This window comes from Coptis chinensis, chromosome 4 (genome assembly GCF_015680905.1).
Source record: "Coptis chinensis isolate HL-2020 chromosome 4, ASM1568090v1, whole genome shotgun sequence".
In the NCBI taxonomy this organism is placed as follows: Eukaryota; Viridiplantae; Streptophyta; class Magnoliopsida; order Ranunculales; family Ranunculaceae; genus Coptis; species Coptis chinensis.
Window position 1 is genome coordinate 6,830,424 of NC_141459.1, and position 23,038 is coordinate 6,853,461.

Here is a 23,038-nt window from a genome sequence, read left to right on the forward strand (position 1 = left end):
TCCTGGCATCCTATTTCTGTTGGGTATTTGGAATTTTGGATGTCATTAAGGTGAACTTTTCAGTTTCAGAGTTTCAAACACTTCCAAGTTGAACAGAGTGACAATTGACTGATTGAGTGGCATTTAGTACCTTTATGCATGGGTTCGTACTTTCGTAGGTTTTGCCAACAACCAAGCTAATAATGTCAGCACGTACTTGAGGGTTATAGTTCCACTAGTTCATTTCCTTTTGTTCCTATACTTCACAGTTCCCACCATTGCATGATATTCACTTCACTAAAGGTAGCAAAGTTAAGCTAGAATGGATAGAATGCTAAAGAGGAGAAGCGAATCACCTTCTTTTTTCAAGGTTATGTATGGTGATTACAAGAACAAATTGGTAAAACTTCTTCATCTCATCTTAACTTATTGTTTTAATGGACATATGTTATGTATATATATTGTATGATTAAGTCAAAATATTTACATTGTAGCTTTTACCGAGAGCTTTCGTAATCAAGAATTTGAATGAAGATGTACCCAGCAAATTGACTCTTACAAGCCCTAGTAGAAGATCATGGAGGGTATCTGTGAAAAAAGTTGATGACGACTTTTTTCTATGCAGTGAATGGAAGACCTTTGCAAAGGATCATGCCTTACAAGTTGGAGAATTTATAGTTTTCAGTTACAATGGTAATTCTGATTTTAGGTTAAAGATATTTGGTAAAGACTTTTGTATGAAGGTACCTTTACCTGAGAAGATAAGTGCCGAATCTGTTTCCAACTCAAAGAAAGAGACAAAAGGCAAGGAAAGGGAACAAATCACAATTCATCCTGGAGTCAAGCATGTATGTCCAGAGGAAATCAGAAATCTTGCTGCAGCTGTAACCGAAAAAATGGCTTGTGAGTTCTTGGGATTTTCTCTTAGTTTTTGTGCCTCGGATATTCATTAAAATGTTCCTTAGAAATTATGTTCAGGTTAACATTGTTGTTTATCAAAGTATCACTCTTCCATTTCAGGTATTTCTATTAATACATCAACCACAGGACATGAAAAATGTGAAGTGATGGAAGCAGCCTGTTCATTCACCGTAATTTTTGAACCGTCTACCCTATACAGAATGGTATGTTTCTCCCTGCACGTCGTTAGTTTTTTGAGATAGTATTTATCTTTGAAAATTCCTGTCCACCTATGTTATCCCATCCATTCTCTTCTACTGTGTAATATTTCGCGTTGAAGTCGTTGATTCCAATGAATATGACATGTAGACCAAATTATTATCTGGCTACCATACATGATGTACACCCCTGTCTGACTGGGTTTAAGAAATTGAACAAATTTGTGACAATTTACAAAGTGAGCAACAAATGCCATGTCGCATTTCTCATGTGCATCCCATTAATAGCTAGTGTTTCAACTTTTAACTTCTAGAACTCTGTGCTACACTTGAAGAAATTCTGGTTGGTGAGATCACTAACTATATAATGAAGAACTGTTGAACTAGTCATCAATTTTTGTATGTTAAGTTATACTTATATTTCTCTGCAATATCTATTCTTTACATGTATGGTTGGTTCTGAATGACAGGATGTTCCAAGGTGGGCAGCTATAGCAAACGGCCTAAAAGAGAAAGACAGCATAGTGCTTTTGGACCCGTGTGGTAGGTCATGGCCGGTGAAAATCATTAAAAGGGATGTAAGAATAGAAATGGGCGCTGGGTGGTCTGACTTTTGCATATCAAATAGATTAAATACAAGTGACACTTGCCGATTTACGCTTGTTGAAGGAAGTGACAATTTCATAAGAGTTGACATCTTAAGAACAAGCAGCGCAGGGATCCCCATTCCAAAACAGGCTAGTGCAGCCATGACAATGTCAACATACGGTCCAAAAGAAGCAATGCAAGCACTTACATATCCAAGAGTGTTTGGTAATAATCGAGCAACAAATAATATTAATTGATTATATACGTTCATTTCAGTTTTTACTGCTTTTCTTCTCGTCAATAAATTCTTTGATACTTCTGCGTAGAAAAGGGAAGAAGTGCTATCAAATTTGTAACTAATTGTTGCTTGCATCATACAGAGTCAGTGCCCAGTAGGCTTGTGGGAACCCAGAATACAGTAAGAGCAGATATCGCATTTCCAGCTTTCACTTCTGATTACCCGTACTGCACTGTTACTATGTCTCGTTCTTATGTGAATGGGAAAATTTCTGTGGTGAGCTCAATCTTAACTTGAAAGTTGTACAAGTTTTTGTGACATTATGAAATGTAATATTCTGTGGCATTTACACATGCAGTAGTTTCAACTAGCTCATTCAATCAAATGTGAGTTCTTTTCGTGCAGACGGGGGGAAAGAAATTAAACTGTATTTAATACCCACCCAACTAATTTATTTTCTCCTCGATTACATTTGATTTGCAGTATCTGCCAGCTGCTTTTGCTAGGAAATATCTGAAGAGTAGTCCTAGAGAGGTCATTCTTGAAGTTCCAAAGCGCGGTGTATGGTTTACTCAATACACTGTTGGAACACAGTTGTCACAGTACAGGCTAGTCACAGGTTGGAAGGATTTCGTTCAAGACAACGACTTGGAAGTAGATGACGTCTGCATCTTTGAGCTTGTTGATCGTGAAAATATCAAGTTCAAAGTAACCATTGTCCGAAATGAGCTAAACCTTGTTGCATGAGAATAGTCTTGGAAGATGATGCACATATTGATTAGGTGTGTTTATGTTGTATTAATTTGCGCTTAATAGTTTCTTTTGAGGGGTGTCAGGTACCGGTGTGGATACAAATATTTTAGACTTGTTTCATCTGGCCGGGTTAATTAAAGGTGATTTCATATTGAAAGTGATTGATATAATTGGTTTTTAAGGATGGCCTCATCATGGCCATGAATTTGTCGTTGAAAGAGTACGTTCGGAATGCTGATTTCTGAAATTAAGTTCATCAGTAACCAGCAGATATTGGAATTCTAAGTTTAGATGCATTGAACTAGCAAAATTTTCCATTTGAAAATGAACCAAATACTGGCACAATCAATCCCTCGGGTTTACTAAAAATCCAAGAATTAATTAACTCACCTACATGACTTGATGACTGGACTGTGAGTGTTCGTGGCTTTTTCTTCCAGTATTTTATACAGTTGACCTAAACATAAAATACAGATTTAGCTACACAAGAAGCAACTAAAGCACTAAACTCAAGGAACATGCATGCATGACACACATCCACCAAGTAATTATAAATCATATAGATATCGTGCTTGTTTGACATACTTCAAATCAAATGGTTTTGTGCTAATAATATAAGCATAACACACAGATTTCATGAAAAAAATGGTCATTTTACATACAAACGTAGTAATATATGTCTTGGGGCAGCTGTCCAGCTGGACTAAAGACGAGGGTGTTTTTGGTAATTGGCATACATGCAAGGACTAACTTCCATAACCGTTTTGTTGCCAGCACATAAAAAATATTCCCTAGTCTCGGGCGGCTTCGTCGTATGTTCGTTATGAGGCTCGGTCTTATTATTCTGACTTTTCGATTCCTTCTGTTTTGTTTTTTCACTCTTTCTTCTCATAAAGCCACGTTTCTTGATCCAAAACTTGACCCTTGCATAGGTTGCTGGTGAGCTTCTAGCTTTATAGTTTTCATTCTTGGATTCATTCTGTTATATATATATATATTCGATCAAGCTCCTTATGTACGTTGCGTTGTTATAAGTTTTAGGACATGTCTGATATTTTGTTTTTGGATTTATGTGTGTAGAAGGTGGAATTTGGTATGGCCCCGACTATTACGACAGTTGTCTTGATTACGTTCGTGGTTATGATAAAGATGATGGTCATAGAAGGAAATGATACAAATGATATTTATGACCCTTGTTCTGATGCAAGTATTAAGACGTCGGATGGTTTTACCTTTGGCCTTGTGTTTTCTTCTAAAGAATCCTTCTTTTTCAACCAGACACAGTTATCGCCTTGTGATCGGCGCCTTAACCTTGCTGGCTCCAAGGCTCAACTTACAGTTTTTAGGCCAAAGGTCGATGAAATCTCTCTTCTCACCATCAACAGCACTTCATTTTCTCCTGTAAGTTAACAAACATTAATTTTAATTTTAAGTTATGTTACTTTTTGCACTATGATAGACTTGGTGTAGGAATTACAAGCATTTTGAGGTGGTGACAATAGGTGGGAAAATAATAGAAATCAGTGTATTTGTGATGGCCTACAATGACCTCAATTGGGAGGATTCTATACTTCTATGAATAGCTGGTTATGTCAGAGTTCAGATACAGAGTAGTTGAGCTATAATTTCATTAAGAGAAAATGTTAAATAAGGTGATTCTGAGTTATTTTGGCATACAGCTACATATATTCTTTTCTCTGTATACGAACCTCTTGAAGTCGTATTTCATTTCTATAACCTTATAGAATAAGGAACAAAATTGCACCTAATAATTTCTTGAAGGAATATATATTAATTCCCAGTGGAGTAAATTATGGAGTTGACCTCTGTTATCTACTTATATCTGGTTTAGTAGAGCAGGTCTCTTTTTTCCTTTGTTCTTTTTTCTTTTATAAAGGAAACTTACTGATGGGTCGAAAAGATACAGGGATAGATATACCATAACAACATCCGTGTGAAGCGGAAGAAGATCCTCATACCGGCTGCATATGCACAATATATTACCTTGGTTTAATTATGTCATAGTTAGATTGATTCTGAGAACATTGTACTACCATTTTGAGCTAGATTTTGCTATTTCCTTTCTGTATATGAAGAGCTATTTTAGATTGTGATTAATATTTTCATAGGTGATTCAGAATGAAAGCAAAGTATTTTTCAAGTTTGCAAGGAATGCAGCTTTAACATTTGGATTATATCCGTTTCTTTTCTGTTGTGACATTAATCCCTAGTATAGTAGTATTACAATGTTTTTCCCCTTTTCCTTGAGGAGGTTTCTTTTTTCTTATTTATATGTAAAGATACCTTTACTGTCAATGGATGCGTACCTAGAACAAGCAACATCGTGATCGTGACAAGGTCTAGAATGACATGCTGAGTGCAGAGCTTAAATGACCAAGGTGGAAGTGAATTAGTTATGAATGTATAAAGTAGTTCCCCAGTTCATTCCTATTGAATGCTGTTTCCCCTCTTAGTCATCTGCATCATCCTTGAAAGCGATGGTATCTTAAATTTCTGGTATTTTTAAGGTCAGTTCTGATTAAGGCAAAATAGCAGTAGTAGTTTTATGAATTTGAGATTGGCAACTTGCTAATTAAGAGCAATTATGAATTATGAACCTTAGTGTTTCATGACTTGTTATGAATTAGTGGACAATTTTTCCATAATATTGAATGCCGAAATTTTTTAATATGTTTTAGTGAAGCTATATATCTATTCTGTGTTCTGATAGACTATGTCATTGACCTTTCTAGAGTGCGAGTGGAGGATACATGGTAGCATTTGCAGGACGAAAATATGCAGCAAGATCACTTCCAGTTTTTGTTGCAGATGATACCAACATCATAAGCAGCTTTACTCTGGTAATATCACGATTTATAAGCTGATAAGGCAATAGTGTCCCTTAACTTGATTAATTAATTTGTTTAACGTGCATTCTATTTATCTATGTGCACCAGGTACTTGAATTTAAAAAGGGTACACTGCAGAATCTATTTTGGAATAGCAATGGTTGTGGTTCATGTTCTGGTATTTGCCTGAATCAAACAGACTGCGCAACTCCAGTGTCTAACTGTACAGGCAAAGCGGGATCACCAAATTGCACCACTAGCATACAGTTGGCTTTTGCGGGGACAGATAAGAACGACAAGGTGCTCAACTCTTGGTATGAAGTGAAGAACCTCGGACAGTACTCGCTCTTTAACTTGTACTCCAACTTGAAGAATTCACTTAACAACATTCTTTAACTTTGAAAGAATTAAGTATATGAACTTACATATCAAACTATTGATGTTGTAATTTGCTATTTCTTCTTCCTCTCGACTCTGTTACATAAACTAATTGAAGGTAAGAGGCAACATACTGGTTAATCTTCTTATTACACTTGTTTAATTAGCACGTACTGGGTAATATTATTATATATCAGAAGATTCCCCTTGTACGTTGTAATAGCTTATACACGGTATTTTGTTATATATCGGTGACATATTGCAGGGTTACCTGGTAATCTGTGAAAATTGGTAGATAGTAGGATATTTCCAAATTACATTATACTAGTTTGTAGGCCCGAGTATACGTACCGGCACTTTTGAAAATATTTAGATTTTTTTTAGAAAAATAGGACCATTGTTTTAGTTGCTAACCCGTTTTAATTTTATAACAAATTATTTTTAATTAAGTTTTAAAAACCCGTTTTTTCAATTGAGAGAGAGATTCTGTTTTAATAGGAGAAGGATTCCGGCTTTAATTAGAAGTGCTAGAATTTGTTTTAATAGGAGAATAATTCCCGTTATAATAGGAGAGGAATTTTCATTGTAAAAAAAAATCCGTTTTTCAAATAGGAGATAAATTTATGTTTTAATAAGAGATGATATAGAATTTTAATAGAGCTCGAAAAATACCCTTGTGGGAGCTTTAATATTAAGATATAGATAGATATTACGGCATCATATACTATGCTAACTATAGTGCAAAATTCTTCATGTTTTGAAAAAATTACCCAAAAAATTTACCGAATTTATTGGCGAACTTGTTTATTACACATTTTATGATGGTAAGATACACTTTTTGTTACTCAAAAATTTTCTCTTAGACAAAACTCTCCGAATTTACCTTCATATTAATCCGAATTGCACGAATTGGAATTGAGACCTCGTGAGTCTTCCGTCTGTCCACTTTCTCAAAAGCATAATTTATTTATTATTATTTTTTTTTTTTCAAGTCTCAAATTCAATGTTCTAAAAAATACTAGGCGGTAGTCGGGCGGTGGGACATCGCCTAAACGGGGGGATAGGTGCTATAAATACAAACAAAAATACTTATTACAAAAATGCGTAATAGTTGAAGAAGATCGACTTCATATAAAAACATACTATTTCTTATAGTGGCGTATAATTTATACTGAACTTTAGTCTTTTAAACTCATTCAAATCTTAAATCTACACGGGTCTTTAATTTTCAACATTTAATCATTCCAAAAAAAAAAAAAAACTTCACTAAACCACCTAGAGGCCGATTAGTCTGCCTAATCGGTCCACCAATTTTTTAAACAATTTGGCCTATTTGCCAAGACCGATTTTTAGAACACTGGTAAAATTATGTTTTCTTCGTTCGGCTCAATTGGGCTTTTTGAAACCCACTAAAGCCTTTATGACTATGACCCAAGACCCATTTTCTAAAACCCAGGGTTTATCACTGTTCTTCTCGTTTCACTCAACTCTTGAACACAAGAAAAATGAATCAAGTCCTGAAAACCATAATTGCCAAACACCATTACTCAAAAATCTCAAAAGCCATTAACCATCTCCGTCATGCACATTCAAAACCACCCCCAACCCCAACACCACCAAAAGCACCTCAAAAACCAGTTTCATTCACATTCCATAACCAAACATTTGAAGACCCATATAGTTGGATGTCTGACCTTGGTGATAAAGTATCAATGCGTCATATGGATGTTTATATGGAACAAGAAGAGAAGTATACTGAAGCTGTTATGCTTGACACTGACCGCCTTCAGCGTAAACTACAGTCCGAGATGGCGAGTCGTATGGCTCCTAATTTTTGCACCCCACCTGTTAAATGGGGCCCTTGGTGAGTTTTTGAAGTGTAAATATTTAAACTTGAGTTGTTTTCGTTCGAATATGAGGTGGGGTTTATGTTTGTTTTTCTAGGTTGTATTATAGGAGAGTTGAAGAAGGGAAGCAGTATCCAGTGTTGTGTAGGAGATTAGCAAGTTTGAATGAGGAATTTATTTCTTATAATTCGCCTTCTGCGGGATTTGATTATAATACTGGGAAAAAGATTGAGCAGAAGTTGCTTGATTATAATAAAGAAGCTGAAAGATTTGGAGGTAATGAACTGTGTCTTTGTAGATGAGAGTGAATTTGGAGAAACTAAGTTATCAGACACTATAGCTATGAAGGAACACAAGGCAATGTTTATCTTGTTGTTTTTCCTTAAAATGTTTAGTCAATTTCCACATGTTTTCTTTTGCAGGTTATGCTTACGAAGAACTATCAGAAATCTCCCCAGATCATCGCTTTCTTGCGTACACAATGTATGATAAGGACAATGACTTCTTTCGATTATCAGTAAGGGACTTGAGTTCTGGTTCATTATGTAGCAAGCCCGATGCTGAACGAGTTGCAAATTTGGCTTGGGCGAAAGATGGGCAGGCATTACTTTACACAGTGACTGACAATAAGAAGAGACCATATCGGTTAGTTGATTCCTTTTTCTTTTTGCTATCTTGTTTGAGTTAGGTCTCCCTGTGAGAATTTGTATTCAACTAGATGTGGTAGGTTGTGTATCACAATGCAATCCAACCTTTGATTCCATACTGACCAGCAAAGAAGGCTGGATTGTGTTGCAACCAGTAATACCACCCCTAATTTGTGTGTGAGTTCTCACGGGGCAGTGTTTGTTACTTCGGGATGGTTATTGTAGTAAAAATATTCATTGTTGCTCGACACTTTCTGTTATGTAGGATCTTCTGTAGCTTTGTTGGCTCAAAGCAAGATGATGTTATGCTTCTTGAAGAACTGGATGAGAATGTTTTTGTTAATATAAGACACACTAAGGATTTTCATTTCGTGACTGTAAATACATTTTCAACTACTTATTCAAAGGTGTGTTCTCTTTTATTCCTCAACTTAGTTAGGCTGCACTCTTCTTAAGTTTCTATTCAAACCAACTTTTGTGATATGTAGGTTTACTTGATTAATGCAGCTGATCCCTTGTCTGGTATGACACTAGTGTGGGAATGCGAGCCACAGGCCCATTGCATAGTTGAACATTATCACGGATGTCTTTATCTCTTTACTGATGCTGCAAAAGAAGGTCAATCTGTCGATACCCATTATCTGCTTCGTTGTCCTGTTGAAACTTCTGGCTCAACAAAATGGGAGGTAGCTAGTTAAGTATATAAAAAATCCGTTTAAGATAAAAGTCTTGAATTTAAATGCCATTTAAACCCTATGTGAACTTCTATTTATTGGCATCGACTTCATATCAGCTTTCTTATTTGGTTAGTTACTACTTAATAATTTTTACTCGTCTGGATGGCACCAGTATTGCTAATAAATGTTTGATTGCCATTTCAGACCGTATTTCTTGACGAATGTGATTTTATCATTGAGGATGTTGATTTTAGTGATACAAACTTGGTTCTTATCTTAAGGGAGGGTCAGAAGTATAACATATGTTCAGTTCCTCTGCCCTTGCCTAAGGAGAAGGTGAGCTCATAGTATTCAGATTCTCTTTCTTTTATTATTTGACACTATGTAATTTCAAGTTCATGGTTATTAATGGGAATTAGTGTACACTGTTTATGAAACTAGTCGAGTAAATAGTTTATATTTCTGTTTACCGTATCTAATGGAAGACGGGGAAATTGGCAAGGAATACCAAGGAAAGAGTGATTGTTCAAATTCAGACTCTTCTTGAGTTTTACAAATCCAGTTTCCATGCAGTCTTTTCTCATTGTCTTTAGGAGTGTTGGAAAAAGAGATGGACTCTGATTGTCAACTTGTTAATTGTTTCGTTGTGCCCTTTTATCAGTTGCCTTGGGACTGACAAGCTGGTCTAGTCTAATCATGTTCCTCCCCTCCCTCCTCTCTTTCATGGTAAACATCAATTGAATTTTTTTATATAAGCTCAGTGGCGAGTGATAAAAGCAACGTGAATGATCTGGTCAACTGCTTACATTCGGCATATTGTTTACTGGAACTACATAATCAAAGTTGTCTAGTCAAATTTTAATGTTTATTGTGAATCAAATTCATTTCTGCTTGATATTCTGGTCATCAGCCATTGTCGTGGTAGTTTGAGGAAATGTGGAGGTTTAGAATATTAGATGTGGGAGGGAATACCGATATGGATGGAGCCAAGCAGATCTTAAGACATGAGTTAATGTATGAGGTGAAGGAGCAGGCTCTTTCCATTAATTTTTAGGCGATTGGGAGTAATAGTGATGTATGTTAATGCAGCGTATAAAGTTATTGTTGTCTTTTATTTATGAAAATAGTGTTAACATATTATTTACATCATCTTGTTTGCTCTTTTCTAACTGCACAATTTTCAGCTCCTTTCCCTATATGCTTTTCATCTATGCTCTCGATTTGACATTCATATGTTTGTCCCCACCTGTTTCTTTGTTCTTATTCAATTGTCTCATTTTAGTTTTTACAAGGCTATTTTTCTTTTCCTGTTTTGGACAGGGAGCAGTGAATCTAAAACAGCTTGATCGAACTTTCCTACCTCTTCCAACATATGTCTCCCAGATTGTGTCGGGGCCAAACTATGATTACTACTCCTCAATAATGCGATTTATACTATCCTCACCTGTGGTACGTGCAATATCTATTACGTGTGCCTTTTTGGGTCTCATCAATAATCCATCATGCACAAAATAGGAGATAAGATGCTTACTTTTCCAGATTAAGAATGTCGTAGGGCATATAGTTAGCAACTTTGCGTACGGCAAAAAATCGGTTCGGTGATAATCCGAGTAGAATTTTGACATAGTAAAATCGACACATGGTAAAAAGAAATTAAATTTGATGCTTTCAAGTTTCAAGTCAAAGAAATATGTGATTGTGGACATCAACACATGACTAATACTTGAACAATTGCAAAAACAGAAGAAATTTCACTTTATATCTTATTTATTGATATTTGCTTCTATAGTGAGACAAGACTACAAGCTACTTGAGAAATTCTCTTCGGGAGTGATACTTAAAAGCCATGTATTTCACGTGAATCATTCGGAAGATGGCTAAGTATTGAGGATTTTGCTTTACACTGACGTTGAAATAACTACATACAAACTTTGAAACACATGAGTCTTTTGAGTTTCTCGAAATATATCTAATAAGGAAGCTGATTAGATGGGTTAGTAGGGACTAATTCACTTTGGTTGGAGATTCCTTCAATTGAATTAAATTTTGAATATCTTTTTCTTTTTATTTATAAAAAAATATTCGTTAATAGCAATCAAATTACAGATTAGAGACCACTCAGAAGACCACATACTCCCCTAGTACAAGTTATACCTTAGCAAGGCACTAAGGCTAGAAAACCATGTTTATGCCAAAATCTTCCCCACCCTTGCTGAAATCTTACGCTCTTAAACTCTGGGTTGTCCCCTTGACCACTCGAACAAGATATCTTCCACCCAAAATTTAGGTCTGTGATCCGTTGTAAAAAGAATGTGAAAGGATAATATAAACAGTGAAGGAACACATGAGTTTCTTGAAATGGAACACAGTTGTCTCCTCACCTTCCCCTTCCACTGCTGGGTGCTCGTGGATGTGTTAAAGAACTTCCTGTTCGCACTCGTGACTACATGAGTTTCTAAGAAATACATTCACTACCCAGGTTATATGTATACAGTTTTCTATCCTTTGACCTTTGACCTTTGACATTTATTGAGTAATTATAGTGTCTCTTTGTTTGACATGTGTTGATAAGATTCATCATCATGTCAAATATGGGTAAGAGGGTTTTTGAGAAGTCACGATATTACTTTCTCATCATTGCCGTGCGGTGAAATTGAAGTTGTACACTTTCAGATGTTTTTGTTAATTGCTCAAGTTAAATGTATACGGTGCAGGTTTTTTTTGCTAAACCTCAAGTTAAATCTAACTTCAGCCACAAGCTTTCCTAGTATGTTAAATTTTAAAAACTTTATTTGAGGTGCCTCTCTGATTGAGCATTAAGATCTACCCAATGTTGTGCAGATGCCTGATGCTGTGGTTGACTATGACCTAAAAAATGGCAAGTGGTTTATTGTTCAACAGCAAAACGTTTTTCAGGAAAGAACACGGACATTGTATGGCGCTTCCAATAAGGAAAGAACACAGAAACCTAACAACTTTTGTTCCAAGGTTGAAGTGGTCTGCGAAGCCGAGTGCTTGTGGAATGACTTATCTGAATATTATGCTTGTGAACATTATGATGTCTCGTCGTATGATGAGGTGGCAGTTCCTCTGACTGTTGTTTACTCTAGGAAAAACAGACAAGTTGGTCAGAGTCCAGGCTTACTCCATGCTCACGGGGCTTATGGAGAGTTATTAGACAAACGATGGCGTAGTGAGTTAAAAAGCCTTCTTGATCGTGGTTGGGTTATTGCATATGCAGATGTCAGGTTGGTTTCCCAGTGTTCGCTGCCTCTTATCATTTTGGCGTGAAGCAATTGTACTATGGCCTTTGTATATATTTTAATTTATACCCCAAAACTCATTTTATATCATGAGTTATGACAATTTACATGTCAATTTTTGCCTGCTTAATGATGACTTTCTGTCACATTTGAGTACTGTGTTTTAGGCTTTATATACAAATGTTCCTCTTCAAAATTGTTACTAAATTGTGTTTCGAAGAACTTATGAATTGAATGATATGTTATCAGGGGTGGAGGTGGCAGGGGTAAAAGATGGCATCATGATGGCAGACGCATGAAAAAGCACAATTCAATTAAAGACTATATTTCCAGTGCTAAATATTTAGTTCAAAACGAAATTGTGCATCCGGACAAGCTTGCCGGTTGGGGATATAGTGCTGGTGGACTTCTGGTTGCTTGTGCTATTAACACGGAGCCTGATTTGTTTCGTGCTGCCGTTCTGAAGGTATGTGTAAGCTGGTTAATATGCCGGTTATTACTTCTTGCATATTTGTAAATATTGCAGCTCTAAAATTACAGCAGCTTCGACATTATATTGCTCATAGAGTACATATTCTGCTAGTTAAAGTTTCTTAATGTTCTAAAACCATACATCATTTTCTCCTGTTTTCTTCTGTTTCAGGTTCCATTTTTAGATCCCCTAAACACTCTCCTCTATCCCATTTTGCCACTTACTCCACCTGACTATGAAGAGTTTGGGTACCCTGTTAATATTGATGATTTTCTGGCTATACAAAAATACTCTCCTTACGAAAATATCCAGAAGGACGCTCTTTATCCTGCAGTGTTGGTAACATCATCCTTTAATACAAGGTAATTTTTTACATGGTTAGAGCCATTTTTTGTTTCACTGCAGCTGCCCTTGTATTTTGACTTGAATTGAACTTTCAATAATAGGTAATACCTGCAGAATATGTGTTATACTGTTATACATACAAATTGAACGCTTTCCTCTAGAGGTTGAAGATTGGTATATAGTATATAATATGTTCTTATTTTGCTTTTCTCTTTGGAGCTTGTGAGTAGTCTCTACCTAACCTATGCCCTTGACACCTTGCATTTAGGCTTGATTTCAACTGTGGATCTGAACCTTTGTTATTTGAAAAGAAAAAAAGGTTGCCGACATTCTGAAAATTTACTATTTTTTTTTCCTTTTATTTTCTTTTCTTTTCTCTGACCATTTGTTCTGTCAATCAGCAATTCAAACAATTCTGAAAATTTACCACAAAAGCATCCAACCAAGTAACCAACTGTTTTTGGAAAGAATGTTGAAATTTACCACCCAACAGCGAACCAACATTTCCATAACCTGAAGTCCTTGGGTTGCTTTTGTGGTCTCTTGTTTGTCCCTCTAGTTTTGACAATCATTCCTATCTCACTCTCTGTTGTTAGACAAATCATATGAAAAGACACATTAACAGATAAATATTCTGGAATATTTATGATTTTATTATATGCTTTTTCAGGTTTGGAGTGTGGGAAGCTGCAAAATGGGTTGCAAGGGTTCGCGAACGTGCTATTTGTGATCCTAATCGTCCTATACTACTCAATTTAACTACAGATATAGTAGAGGAAAGCAGGTATTTACAGTGCAAGGAATCAGCATTAGAGTCTGCCTTTCTTCTCAAGATGATGGGTTCCTAAAAACCCTTTCCACAGCAATCCAGATCTTAGGGGGGGAATCTGTGAAACGATTTCTTCTGAAAGGTATCAAGGAATATCCATAAATACCATTTCTCCTAGGGTGTTCTGATGAGAAATCTGCTTTAAGGTTCAGTTATGATTTGGATTGCTGAAAGGCTCATATATGGAAGAAGCACTCAAACAAGTGCATGTAAATAGTAAGAGACCTCTAAATTATTTGGCAAGGACAACAGATTGTGATTTGTGGAGTATGTATCTTTTTTCTTTTTAGAATACAAGTTTCTTTACCAAAATGAAATACAAAGTTCAAATTTACGGTGTCAGAAGCAATTTTGGCCAACTCTTGTAACTGGTGTTGTCAATTTAAAGTAGTTTTGGATTCTCCCTTTAGATAGACAACATACAATGCATGGTGATCGTAATGATAAGGATGTGTTGGATGTTTTGTTAGGTCCTCAAGTATTCCACTGAGTGTAGTTATTCTATTTGCACTTACACTATCAATCAGCCTAAATATGTCAACGTTTCACTGTCACCAACCACCGTTGAGTATTACAAAGTTACAATTGCAAATGGTCCCCCATCAAAATGTTCCAACGGTTCTTTGTGAACTTGTGAAGTACCCAATCAAGACAGAGTTGCAAAGAGTGCGCTTACTTAGGCTAAGTCCAATGGTGCGGCAAAACACCAAATAAATATCACAAATTCAAAATTTTCTCTATCATTATTTTTCTATGGTATATCAAAAAGCTTAATCTCTATTTTACTCTATATATAGGTAAAATAAAATAGAAGTTTACCTTTCTATTTATTGACTTTTTTTATTTTTAAACGAGATTTTAAATGTCTTTTAAAGGGATAGGGTGAGCTATGGTCATGCAAAAAACACCAAATATCACACGTTCTAATCTAATGGTACGGGCTAACCCGAATTATCGGTATAAGTTTACCTATCTATAGCCAAGTCTACATGCCATGATGAGCGGCGGTAAGAAATCTAAACCACAATTTTTTAAATTTTTTTTTAAAATCTTTTTTCCCACACGCTTTTGGGAAGGGCGGTTGGAGAGTGGAGAGTCCAAAAAAAACAAAATTCCTTCCTATACCCCATCGCTGCTGGCGGCTGTCAAAAAAACTATTGGTTTTGGAAACGCTAACCCGCTATCACTACTATTCACTATACTATTGTAGTTTGGTGGGATATCGCACCAAACCATTGGACCTTATGCATCACTATGTACTTTATGTAGTACCTATTACCTAAACTGAGTGGCATGTATTGGATTGCTGATAGCTGCAAATCATTTGAGTGAATGTGTAAGATAATATATTTCAATGTCACTGAGTTACTCTCTCCTGCTGCTTTTTTAGACTTCTCAAATTGTTTTGATCATCATCATCATCCAGTCTCAAAAGAGGAGTCAAGTGATCTCTCTATGCCAAACAACTTCAGAAAGAGGAGGGTCCAGTTAAGCTTTATGGTTTAAATTTGGAACCCACTCACCAAAGAGAAGGGTACAGTTAAGCTTCCGTAAATACAATGATCAAGCTTCTCATCTTGGCAAACAAGAACCCATGGGCGTGGACCATCAGCCATAATTAGAAAACAATAGGGGATAAAGTTAGTGCTCTAATCAGTCAAAACTACAAAGCACTCATGTACGTAATGCTAACTGCACTATGCAAGAAGATATAGTTGTTGTTCACATCAAATCATAATAATCATGAGTCATATGGTTTTATCCTATCTTTCCCTCTTCTCAATCAATGCAAGATGGATAGAGTCATAGAGACTGAATTGGTCAACATTCTTGTTTTGCATTCTTTTGATTAACTAGCGATAATTGTTACTAATGGGTGTCTGCTTCAAATAGTTGGGGACAATAAATTAAATAAGGAAAATTCTGTCATTCAGTCAGTTGCATGTCTATTTTGTAAGTACTCAAATTTCACGTGAATCCACTATTCTAGTGTGTAAGCACTTTCAGAGGTGTAGTGCAAAGGGTAAGTCCCATACAGCCCATAGCCCCATACTCATGATGGCTTTTAACGATTAGATTAGATGATTTCCACACGTACAAGAAGTTACTAATAAAGCATCTCTCAAGTCTCAAATGAAAGTTCCACTCGCATGAATATAAAAATATAAAAAAAGTAAAATTTAGTTGATGCTCACAATCAGACTTGAAAAGGCCAAAATGTACATCTATTGAGTTTCTTCTTCCTCATGGATAATGATTATGCTAAATTGCTAAATGTACATGTATTCGAAATTCGAATATGATAAAAAGTGGAAAATCACTAGTTTGGACTTGGGATTAGATTGAGAGAAACATTCAGTTACTGGATGTCAAATAAGCTAAGTAAGTAAGAGGCTTTTGCTTCCATAACAAATTCCCAAGGTTTCCTGTATGGACTGTGGTGCGTCACAATCCCAGAAGAATCAGAAGATGCGAACAAGTGAGCAACATTATACCTTCTTCCACCACATTCGTCCTAAATGCTAATAAACAAAGGCATCTCCTTGAATACCAATTGTAATAGGACAGAAGCAATTTCATTGACCATCACTTTACTTTAACTTGTTCTGGTGACTTCATAGAACTCGTGACTCTGAACATTAATAAAAGGAGTTAGTGACAAATGTACCTTACCCTCGAATTTGTCATTCAATCAGAACAGAATAAGAGGTTAAAACAAGAGTGAGGGATGCTAAAAGTCTTTCATTGGTTCATATATGAGTTGTCAACAACTTGAATGAGATTGCTCCAAAATTGCATGAAGTTTGTCTATCAATCAAGACAAAAAAGCAAGTAAAACATGGGTGAGTGTACCAAGTTTCTCTTGTATTCATGCTTTAGTGCTTAGCTGGTCCTTAATCTGAGATACACTGATCTTTCAAGTGTAAGTACCAAGCAACTTCCTGACATGTTTTTTAGTCAGAAATGCCTTCACAAGGCAATCTTCATTCGGCACCAACCCAACAATACAAATCACATGCAGCCAAATATTAGATCAATCAGTTTGTTTTATCTATCCAGACAAAGGAATACAGTTTGAGGTGTCTGGGTGCAAACTTGGACTTGAAGTGCTCCAAGTTCTCTATGAGACTATGACAGATGAGAGCAAAGAAATAAAGATTATATATTGAGAGGTTGCTAAATGAGAGATGCACAAAGACTAGAAAGTCAACCTACAAAGTTTTTGCTATTTAGAATTGGACAAATAAACCTTCCCTTTTCATCTGGACTAAAGGCAAAAGAGGCAACTTCTGACTGCGCAGGAGTGCAAGATGGAAGTAAAATTCATAACTGCTCTATCATTCCTGATCAATAAATATTTACTCTACATGAACTCAAAAACATTACATTCGAAGGTAATAAACAAAAAAAAACAAGAATAAACAAATTCAATAGCTCCTCCAATGGAGAAGCTGTCGAGGAAGAAGCAAAAGTAACAAACTTTCACAAAAAATGTACCTGTGTCCTATATGTTGCTTCAGGGTTTCCGACTATTTCTTCAATAGATGAACGTTAAATGTTCTGAAGGTATATAGGCTCTAGATTGGGTTGGATTCCACTGTAACATAGTATACATATCCTTTCCTCTATGTTTCCAAATCCTCTGGAACAGAAAACAATCCATCACCTTCGACAAAGGTTGGATTAAGAAACTTGGCCACGAAAGCCCACATTCTATACACATCTTCAAAATTGGTGAGGAATCCAAGAGAGGCTGTAACAGCCTCAAAGCGAATGAGTGCATTTTTACCTTCATGTTGGCCATTTTCTATCAACTTGCGCAGGGCAATGTCATCTTTATCTAATGTCCCGTGATGCTGTTTGGGACCATCTATGATCCGAATATGACTAAGGATACCGATACCAAGAGAAATACCATTTTTCTCAGCCAGTTTCTGCACAATTTCTGGGCTAACAAGCGTCCCGCTACTGTTCCTCACATTGAATGCTACTGCTGCCCCTCTTTCATATTTGATCTTTGGGCCATATATTTGAACAAGTGGTATTCCGGCGCCTCCATTCAATCCAGGTAAACGCAATTGCAGTAACGAGGTAACAAGCCAATTGATAAGATAACGCAGTCTGGTGGTAGTTCTGTTGAGACCCAACATGTCCACATGATCAAGATGCCGGCACATTACCTCAGGCTCTCTCCTATCAGATTCTTGGCCTTCTCCATCTTCTTCATAACTAGTTGACTCATCATCATGAAATGTGGTATTAGAAGCATCCCTAGGCTCTAAAGCATGGCTCCCAAGTTCTTTATGGTTGTCTTCAACACTAAAGGACACTCTGCGGCCCATGCTCATTGCTCCCTCATTTTCTTCCATCCCAAAAAATCTACCACCAGCATATCTGTTCCCTTCCCTTCTCCCCAACAGCCTAAACTCGCCTTCGGTCTCTCTTCTGATTGCATTTTCTTTTTCCTCCCTGCATACATTGGAGGTCGGTCGACTCTGAACGCTACCTTGTAAGAAGCCAGAAGTTGGGGCATCCAATTCTTCCCTGATTTCAGGTTCTTCCTGGATCTCTCTAACATGCTGAATATCTGCGTACTTGCTGTCATCTTCTGAATCTAACTCTGTCTCTTCAAACTGTTCCTCAGGCATCTCTTTAACACGGTCCAGTTCTTGAGTAACTGATAACACAGCTGCATCAAAAGACAGCACATGATCTTCGTTCTGTCCATTGCTAATTTCCCTGCGATCATAGATCGGACTCCTCGCTATCTTTGATGCTGGTTTTGGAGAGACCTGCTTATGCATTTGTTTGCCAGAAAACCAAGAGGGTGGTAATGGAGAACCTAATTTTGGTTTGTTTAGTTGACCAGAATTGTCATACCGGTATGGACTCTGACCCAAATCAATCCAAAATGAGTTTTCTGTTGATTCATCTTCACTGAAAAGTGGGCTCCTCATGATCTCCCCAACTGAGACACTCTCTGCTTCTTCAAAAATAGTGCTTGCCCCATCCCTATCTGAGCTGTTATCATGCTCCATATCAGTCTCAAAAACATCCCTCACCTGAGAAGAAGTAAAGACACCAGAAAAAGCAGGCAACTGTGGTCCCTTATCAGTTTCGGGCTCTAACTCTTCATTCCCATCATTTTCCTCGTCTTCTATTCCAGCTAGGTCAACCAGACCATCCATAGAGTCGCTCAGGTATTGTGGATAGACCGGAACAATCCTTACCATTCCAGACCCAGCTCCATTTTCGTTTTGCAAGCCCCCCATCACAGATTTCTTGATTAGGAGGCACCCAAACCCAGTCGGATCAGATCCAAACACTCGGTAAAAAGACGTGATAATAAACTCTGGACGGAAGAGCGACAAGCCAAGTGAGTCCATGTCCTTAGGACCGAGGGACCCAGCATCAAGCAACACATGCCAGTTATTCTGCTGAGCCAATGCCATCCACTGGTAAGAATACTTTGCCCCAGTAACCCTGGATTGAACAGGGAACACAAAAAGCCCGACAGCAGAATCCTTTTTCCTCCTCTTCTTGGTAGATATCTGCTTTCTCAAATCTGTCGAGCAGAGTTTCAATGATGGCCATTTAAAAGAGGCACTATACGTTTTTGCACCTTTCCCTTTTGCACACTGAGCCATCCAATTTACAGACTGACTATCATGATCAAACATGGTTAACAACTTCTTGTTAGTCTGGAACGGGTACGATTCAGCAAGCAATTTGAAAGCAGAACCTCGACTAACAGTGAAAACGAGGCCATATTCATTCTCAGGGATGTTTAGATAATCCATAATCCTAGTCTTAATATCATGTTCAGTAGTGCCTTTCTCAGCACCTCCGTAAAGAGCATGGTTGCTCAAATTTGCAGTTATTTCTTTCAAACTAAATGCAGAAGACTCCCAATACTGTAGTGTCTGAAAGTAAGAAAACAGCCCAAAACCACAGTAATCAAGACATACCTTAGAAACCATATCTGAAAGGTGCTCATATTCATCTGACCTTAACTGATCAATTTTCTCAGAAGATTGGAACTTGGGGTACATAGTAAGGAACTTGTTGAAACATTCACTGAAGCCCGGTATAGAATCCTCTGTCTCAAAAATGCGGTCTGCAGCGAGGGCAGTAGCTCGAAGAAACTCCTTCTGGGCATGGAGTCTCGCAAGCGATCTAGACCTCCCCAAGTTCCCATCTTGATTGGAAATGGAATCAGAGTCAATGTCTATAGATTTAACCAACGACCCATCTTCTGATGCCTCTTCCAATGCCTCCCTTAACTTGCTCTCTTGCAATTTACGAAGAATCGTAGACTTTCGCTCTCCTTCTTCTGTCAAACCACCTGACCCATCTCTCCTTTTGCTCTTCTTCTCCATTATAATTGAAGCACAGTGTGATATTGACTTCCATAGTGAAAGATGCATGTATGCACTCCCCTCTCTTTCCCCTCTCCAATAAATCTCACAAACCAGTCTTTAACTATCCCAACAAAGCAGAATCAAATACCAATTCAAACATTTAAGGAGGGAATGAAAGGGCAGCCTTTACTTTATATCCAAAAAAACACTCGACATCTCAGATTCCTTAACCACCTTTAACAAATTTAACAACAACATTTCTAGTCAACAAATAGACAACAAAATTAAAAAAAACAAGTCATTGATTTCAAAAAAAACATACCTTTACCAATACTTGAACTCTCCTCCATGAATTGGCAGCCCAAAATGAAGAAAAACAAAAGCCCACTCTCAAATTCACAAAAAAGATAATAAATTTAGTAAAATGAAAGTACTAGATAGCATCCAATGGAAGAAATTTTCCCAAGAGTGAAAAAACATCCAACAACCACACACCAACCAATTTAATGCAATCCAACTTGAGCTGACTTCAATTTTTGCAAAATGGTCAAATTATTTTCTCGGAAATTTTGCTTAAAAAAAAACGGTTAAATAAGTAAATGGGATTAGAGTATTTAAACATTGACTTTTTTTTTTTTTATTTATAATTTTTGGAACATTATTACATCACGGGCATCAATCAATGAGTTTAAAAGGTTGTTGTTGGTGTTTCTTGGTGCCCACCACTTTGGCTAAAGTCAAAGCTAGTCAAGTCAGCTTCTTTTTTAGTTTGGTTTAGGAATTAGGAATTAAGTTTGTTCAAAGATTAGGAAATAATTACACACCCAAATTAGAGAATAATTAATGTTTGCGTTTGTTAAAAATAAGGATATTTTATATGGCATTATGGCAAACCATTATTGGTAGACACAGTCGATTCGGCTAGCGCCATTGTGACAATGGTCTGGAGTCTGGACCCAAGAAAAGCTGGTTTTGACAATGAAGACAATGGTGTCTGAACAGCTCAGTTTGGGATTCTTGTTTATATTGTTCTTGTCCAAGTGTTTCTATTTTGTGGACTATGCACTTGAATATTCAGCATAGATCAGTTAAGGGATATTTCTCACCGATGGAAGCATCCTCTCGTTAGTCTTGTCCTAATAATAATTTATGGGCGTGACGAATGGCATCACGTTCAGTCCAATAATAAGTTGGAAATAAAAATGATATTGACTTATTACAGATAGGATGCCAATGGTACCAGATTATTCGGAACCAAGGTCTTAAAAGTAAAAAAATCTGTGGATATCCAAATCAAAATCGGAACCGATTATTATTATTTCAATATATAAAATGTAGTATTATATTACATTTAAGATAATCAAACTCATACATTATAATATAAAATATATTTTTTATGTGTAAAAATCTATTAAATATATATAGCATAATAATAAATGTGTGTTGTTAAATATATATTTTATAACAATACGTTAAACAAGTGTATCATAGATGTTAATAATAATGTCAACGTGTATATATATTATGAATTAATTAATATATTTTATATTTATTAACTTATGCACATATATATTTAAATCGAATATACGTGCTTGATATATTGTGGTACACGCACTTATTATAAACCAATATGTAGTGTTCACGTTAAAAATTAGTGATGAGATGTAATTGTAATATGCATGTACTCGCATGTTTGATTTAAAATACGAATTAATACACGTGCACAAATATATGTGTATGTACGTAAAATATATCAAAATAACAAATATATGTGATTGCACGTATATACAATCTAATTAATACAAGGAAACAAATATGTGTGTATGTACATAAAAAAAAATCAAAATATTGGGGTTAGATATTTGATTATTTTAATTTCTATATTAAAGCTTGAAATTATCACATGAATAGTAAATATTTTAACGTGTATGATTGATGTAAATATGATTGTTGATACATCACTAATTATACATAAAATATTATAAAGTAGGAAAATAAAAAAATAAGAATAAAAACAAGTTTTAGTGTTTAAATGATTGAAATTGTTTAATAATCATAATAAATAATAAAGATCCAAATTAAAACCAATAAAAAACCGTGGGTTTTGATGGTTTTGAGTTGGGTTATATTTCTCATACTAAAACCATTGAGAACTGAAACCGATAAAACCGCAAATAGTAAAATCCAATCCGCGCTAAAACCAGACCCAAAACCGACCGTTGGCACCCCTAATTACAAATATATTAAATAGGTCGAGATAGTGATAAGTGAAAAGAGTCCATAATCCATATTAATGGGGTCTGCATTTTTAATTTGTAGGTTAGTTGGACAGGAACTAAACATATATGTGGTTGGAATTATTGAAAGACTTCGACCCTCCTGATATCTTAGTTCAGCAGAAGTAGACCATAAATTAATGTGCATAAACTCTTCTGAATCCAAATGCATTTTTTAAGATCCCTGAGAATTACAGTCATAGCATGTTATTCTGTTTTCCTTTCAGATCACCATGAAAACAGTTTCCAAGAAGACTAAACTAGTATATATGATATTTCAGAAACAAGGGTTGGCATCCTGAAAATTGCTGGTGTTGATAAGTTGGTTCATGTATGAGTTATTGAGCATAGTCAGCAACATTGATCAAAACAATCCTTTCCAAAAATAATTGAGCATACTTGTCTTCCAATCAAAGA

General features: G+C 36.2%; 4 protein-coding genes across 5 annotated transcripts; 3 read left to right on the forward strand and 1 right to left on the reverse strand.

The window, feature by feature from the left end:
- Nucleotides 1-126: 126 nt before the first annotated feature.
- Nucleotides 127-2,825, forward strand: LOC147501539 (B3 domain-containing protein Os03g0212300-like). Its single transcript, XM_086606592.1, has 6 exons — nucleotides 127-379; nucleotides 474-882; nucleotides 1,000-1,103; nucleotides 1,568-1,910; nucleotides 2,066-2,199; nucleotides 2,407-2,825. The coding sequence occupies exons 1-6, from the start codon at nucleotides 302-304 to the stop codon at nucleotides 2,668-2,670; spliced, it is 1,332 nt and encodes a 443-aa protein (XP_086462718.1). The 5' UTR covers nucleotides 127-301; the 3' UTR covers nucleotides 2,671-2,825.
- A 632-nt stretch (nucleotides 2,826-3,457) lies between these two features.
- Nucleotides 3,458-6,052, forward strand: LOC147501540 (uncharacterized). The gene is made up of 4 exons (XM_086606593.1): nucleotides 3,458-3,615; nucleotides 3,757-4,077; nucleotides 5,430-5,537; nucleotides 5,634-6,052. Exons 2-4 carry the CDS (start codon nucleotides 3,772-3,774, stop codon nucleotides 5,919-5,921), a joined length of 702 nt encoding a protein of 233 aa, XP_086462719.1. The 5' UTR covers nucleotides 3,458-3,615; nucleotides 3,757-3,771; the 3' UTR covers nucleotides 5,922-6,052.
- Nucleotides 6,053-7,333: 1,281 nt separating this feature from the next.
- LOC147501541 (Prolyl oligopeptidase family protein) lies at nucleotides 7,334-14,328 on the forward strand. Its single transcript, XM_086606594.1, has 11 exons — nucleotides 7,334-7,767; nucleotides 7,848-8,026; nucleotides 8,173-8,395; nucleotides 8,663-8,804; nucleotides 8,886-9,083; nucleotides 9,279-9,410; nucleotides 10,395-10,523; nucleotides 11,916-12,322; nucleotides 12,587-12,803; nucleotides 12,981-13,171; nucleotides 13,825-14,328. Exons 1-11 carry the CDS (start codon nucleotides 7,409-7,411, stop codon nucleotides 14,000-14,002), a joined length of 2,355 nt encoding a protein of 784 aa, XP_086462720.1. The 5' UTR covers nucleotides 7,334-7,408; the 3' UTR covers nucleotides 14,003-14,328.
- A 1,834-nt stretch (nucleotides 14,329-16,162) lies between these two features.
- On the reverse strand, nucleotides 16,163-20,952 carry LOC147501542 (uncharacterized). 2 transcript variants are annotated; one of them, XM_086606595.1, is made up of 2 exons: nucleotides 17,482-20,554; nucleotides 16,163-16,615 (listed from the first exon to the last, which is right to left on the reverse strand). In XM_086606595.1, the coding sequence occupies exon 1, from the start codon at nucleotides 20,409-20,411 to the stop codon at nucleotides 17,610-17,612; it is 2,802 nt and encodes a 933-aa protein (XP_086462721.1). In that variant the 5' UTR covers nucleotides 20,412-20,554; the 3' UTR covers nucleotides 16,163-16,615; nucleotides 17,482-17,609. The 2 variants fall into 2 exon arrangements, with proteins under 2 accessions (XP_086462721.1, XP_086462722.1); XM_086606596.1 differs by lacking the exon at nucleotides 16,163-16,615 and adding an exon at nucleotides 20,668-20,952 and having other exon boundaries at nucleotides 17,298-20,579.
- Between the last annotated feature and the right edge of the window lie 2,086 nt (nucleotides 20,953-23,038).

What these genes read in the sequence shown, in the direction of transcription:
- LOC147501542 (XM_086606595.1), bottom strand. Translation starts at nt 20,411, where the DNA reads ATGCATCTTTCACTATGGAAGTCAATATCACACTGTGCTTCAATTATA.
- LOC147501539 (XM_086606592.1), top strand. Translation starts at nt 302, where the DNA reads ATGGATAGAATGCTAAAGAGGAGAAGCGAATCACCTTCTTTTTTCAAG. An exon ending in CGTCTACCCTATACAGAATG is followed by an intron (nt 1,104 to 1,567) that starts GTATGTTTCTCC and finishes TCTGAATGACAG; the next exon opens with GATGTTCCAAGGTGGGCAGC. An exon ending in TGAATGGGAAAATTTCTGTG is followed by an intron (nt 2,200 to 2,406) that starts GTGAGCTCAATC and finishes TTTGATTTGCAG; the next exon opens with TATCTGCCAGCTGCTTTTGC.
- LOC147501540 (XM_086606593.1), top strand. Translation starts at nt 3,772, where the DNA reads ATGGCCCCGACTATTACGACAGTTGTCTTGATTACGTTCGTGGTTATG. An exon ending in ACAGCACTTCATTTTCTCCT is followed by an intron (nt 4,078 to 5,429) that starts GTAAGTTAACAA and finishes TGACCTTTCTAG; the next exon opens with AGTGCGAGTGGAGGATACAT. An exon ending in TCATAAGCAGCTTTACTCTG is followed by an intron (nt 5,538 to 5,633) that starts GTAATATCACGA and finishes TATGTGCACCAG; the next exon opens with GTACTTGAATTTAAAAAGGG.
- LOC147501541 (XM_086606594.1), top strand. Translation starts at nt 7,409, where the DNA reads ATGAATCAAGTCCTGAAAACCATAATTGCCAAACACCATTACTCAAAA. An exon ending in AGAAGCTGAAAGATTTGGAG is followed by an intron (nt 8,027 to 8,172) that starts GTAATGAACTGT and finishes TTTCTTTTGCAG; the next exon opens with GTTATGCTTACGAAGAACTA. An exon ending in TTATACTATCCTCACCTGTG is followed by an intron (nt 10,524 to 11,915) that starts GTACGTGCAATA and finishes AATGTTGTGCAG; the next exon opens with ATGCCTGATGCTGTGGTTGA.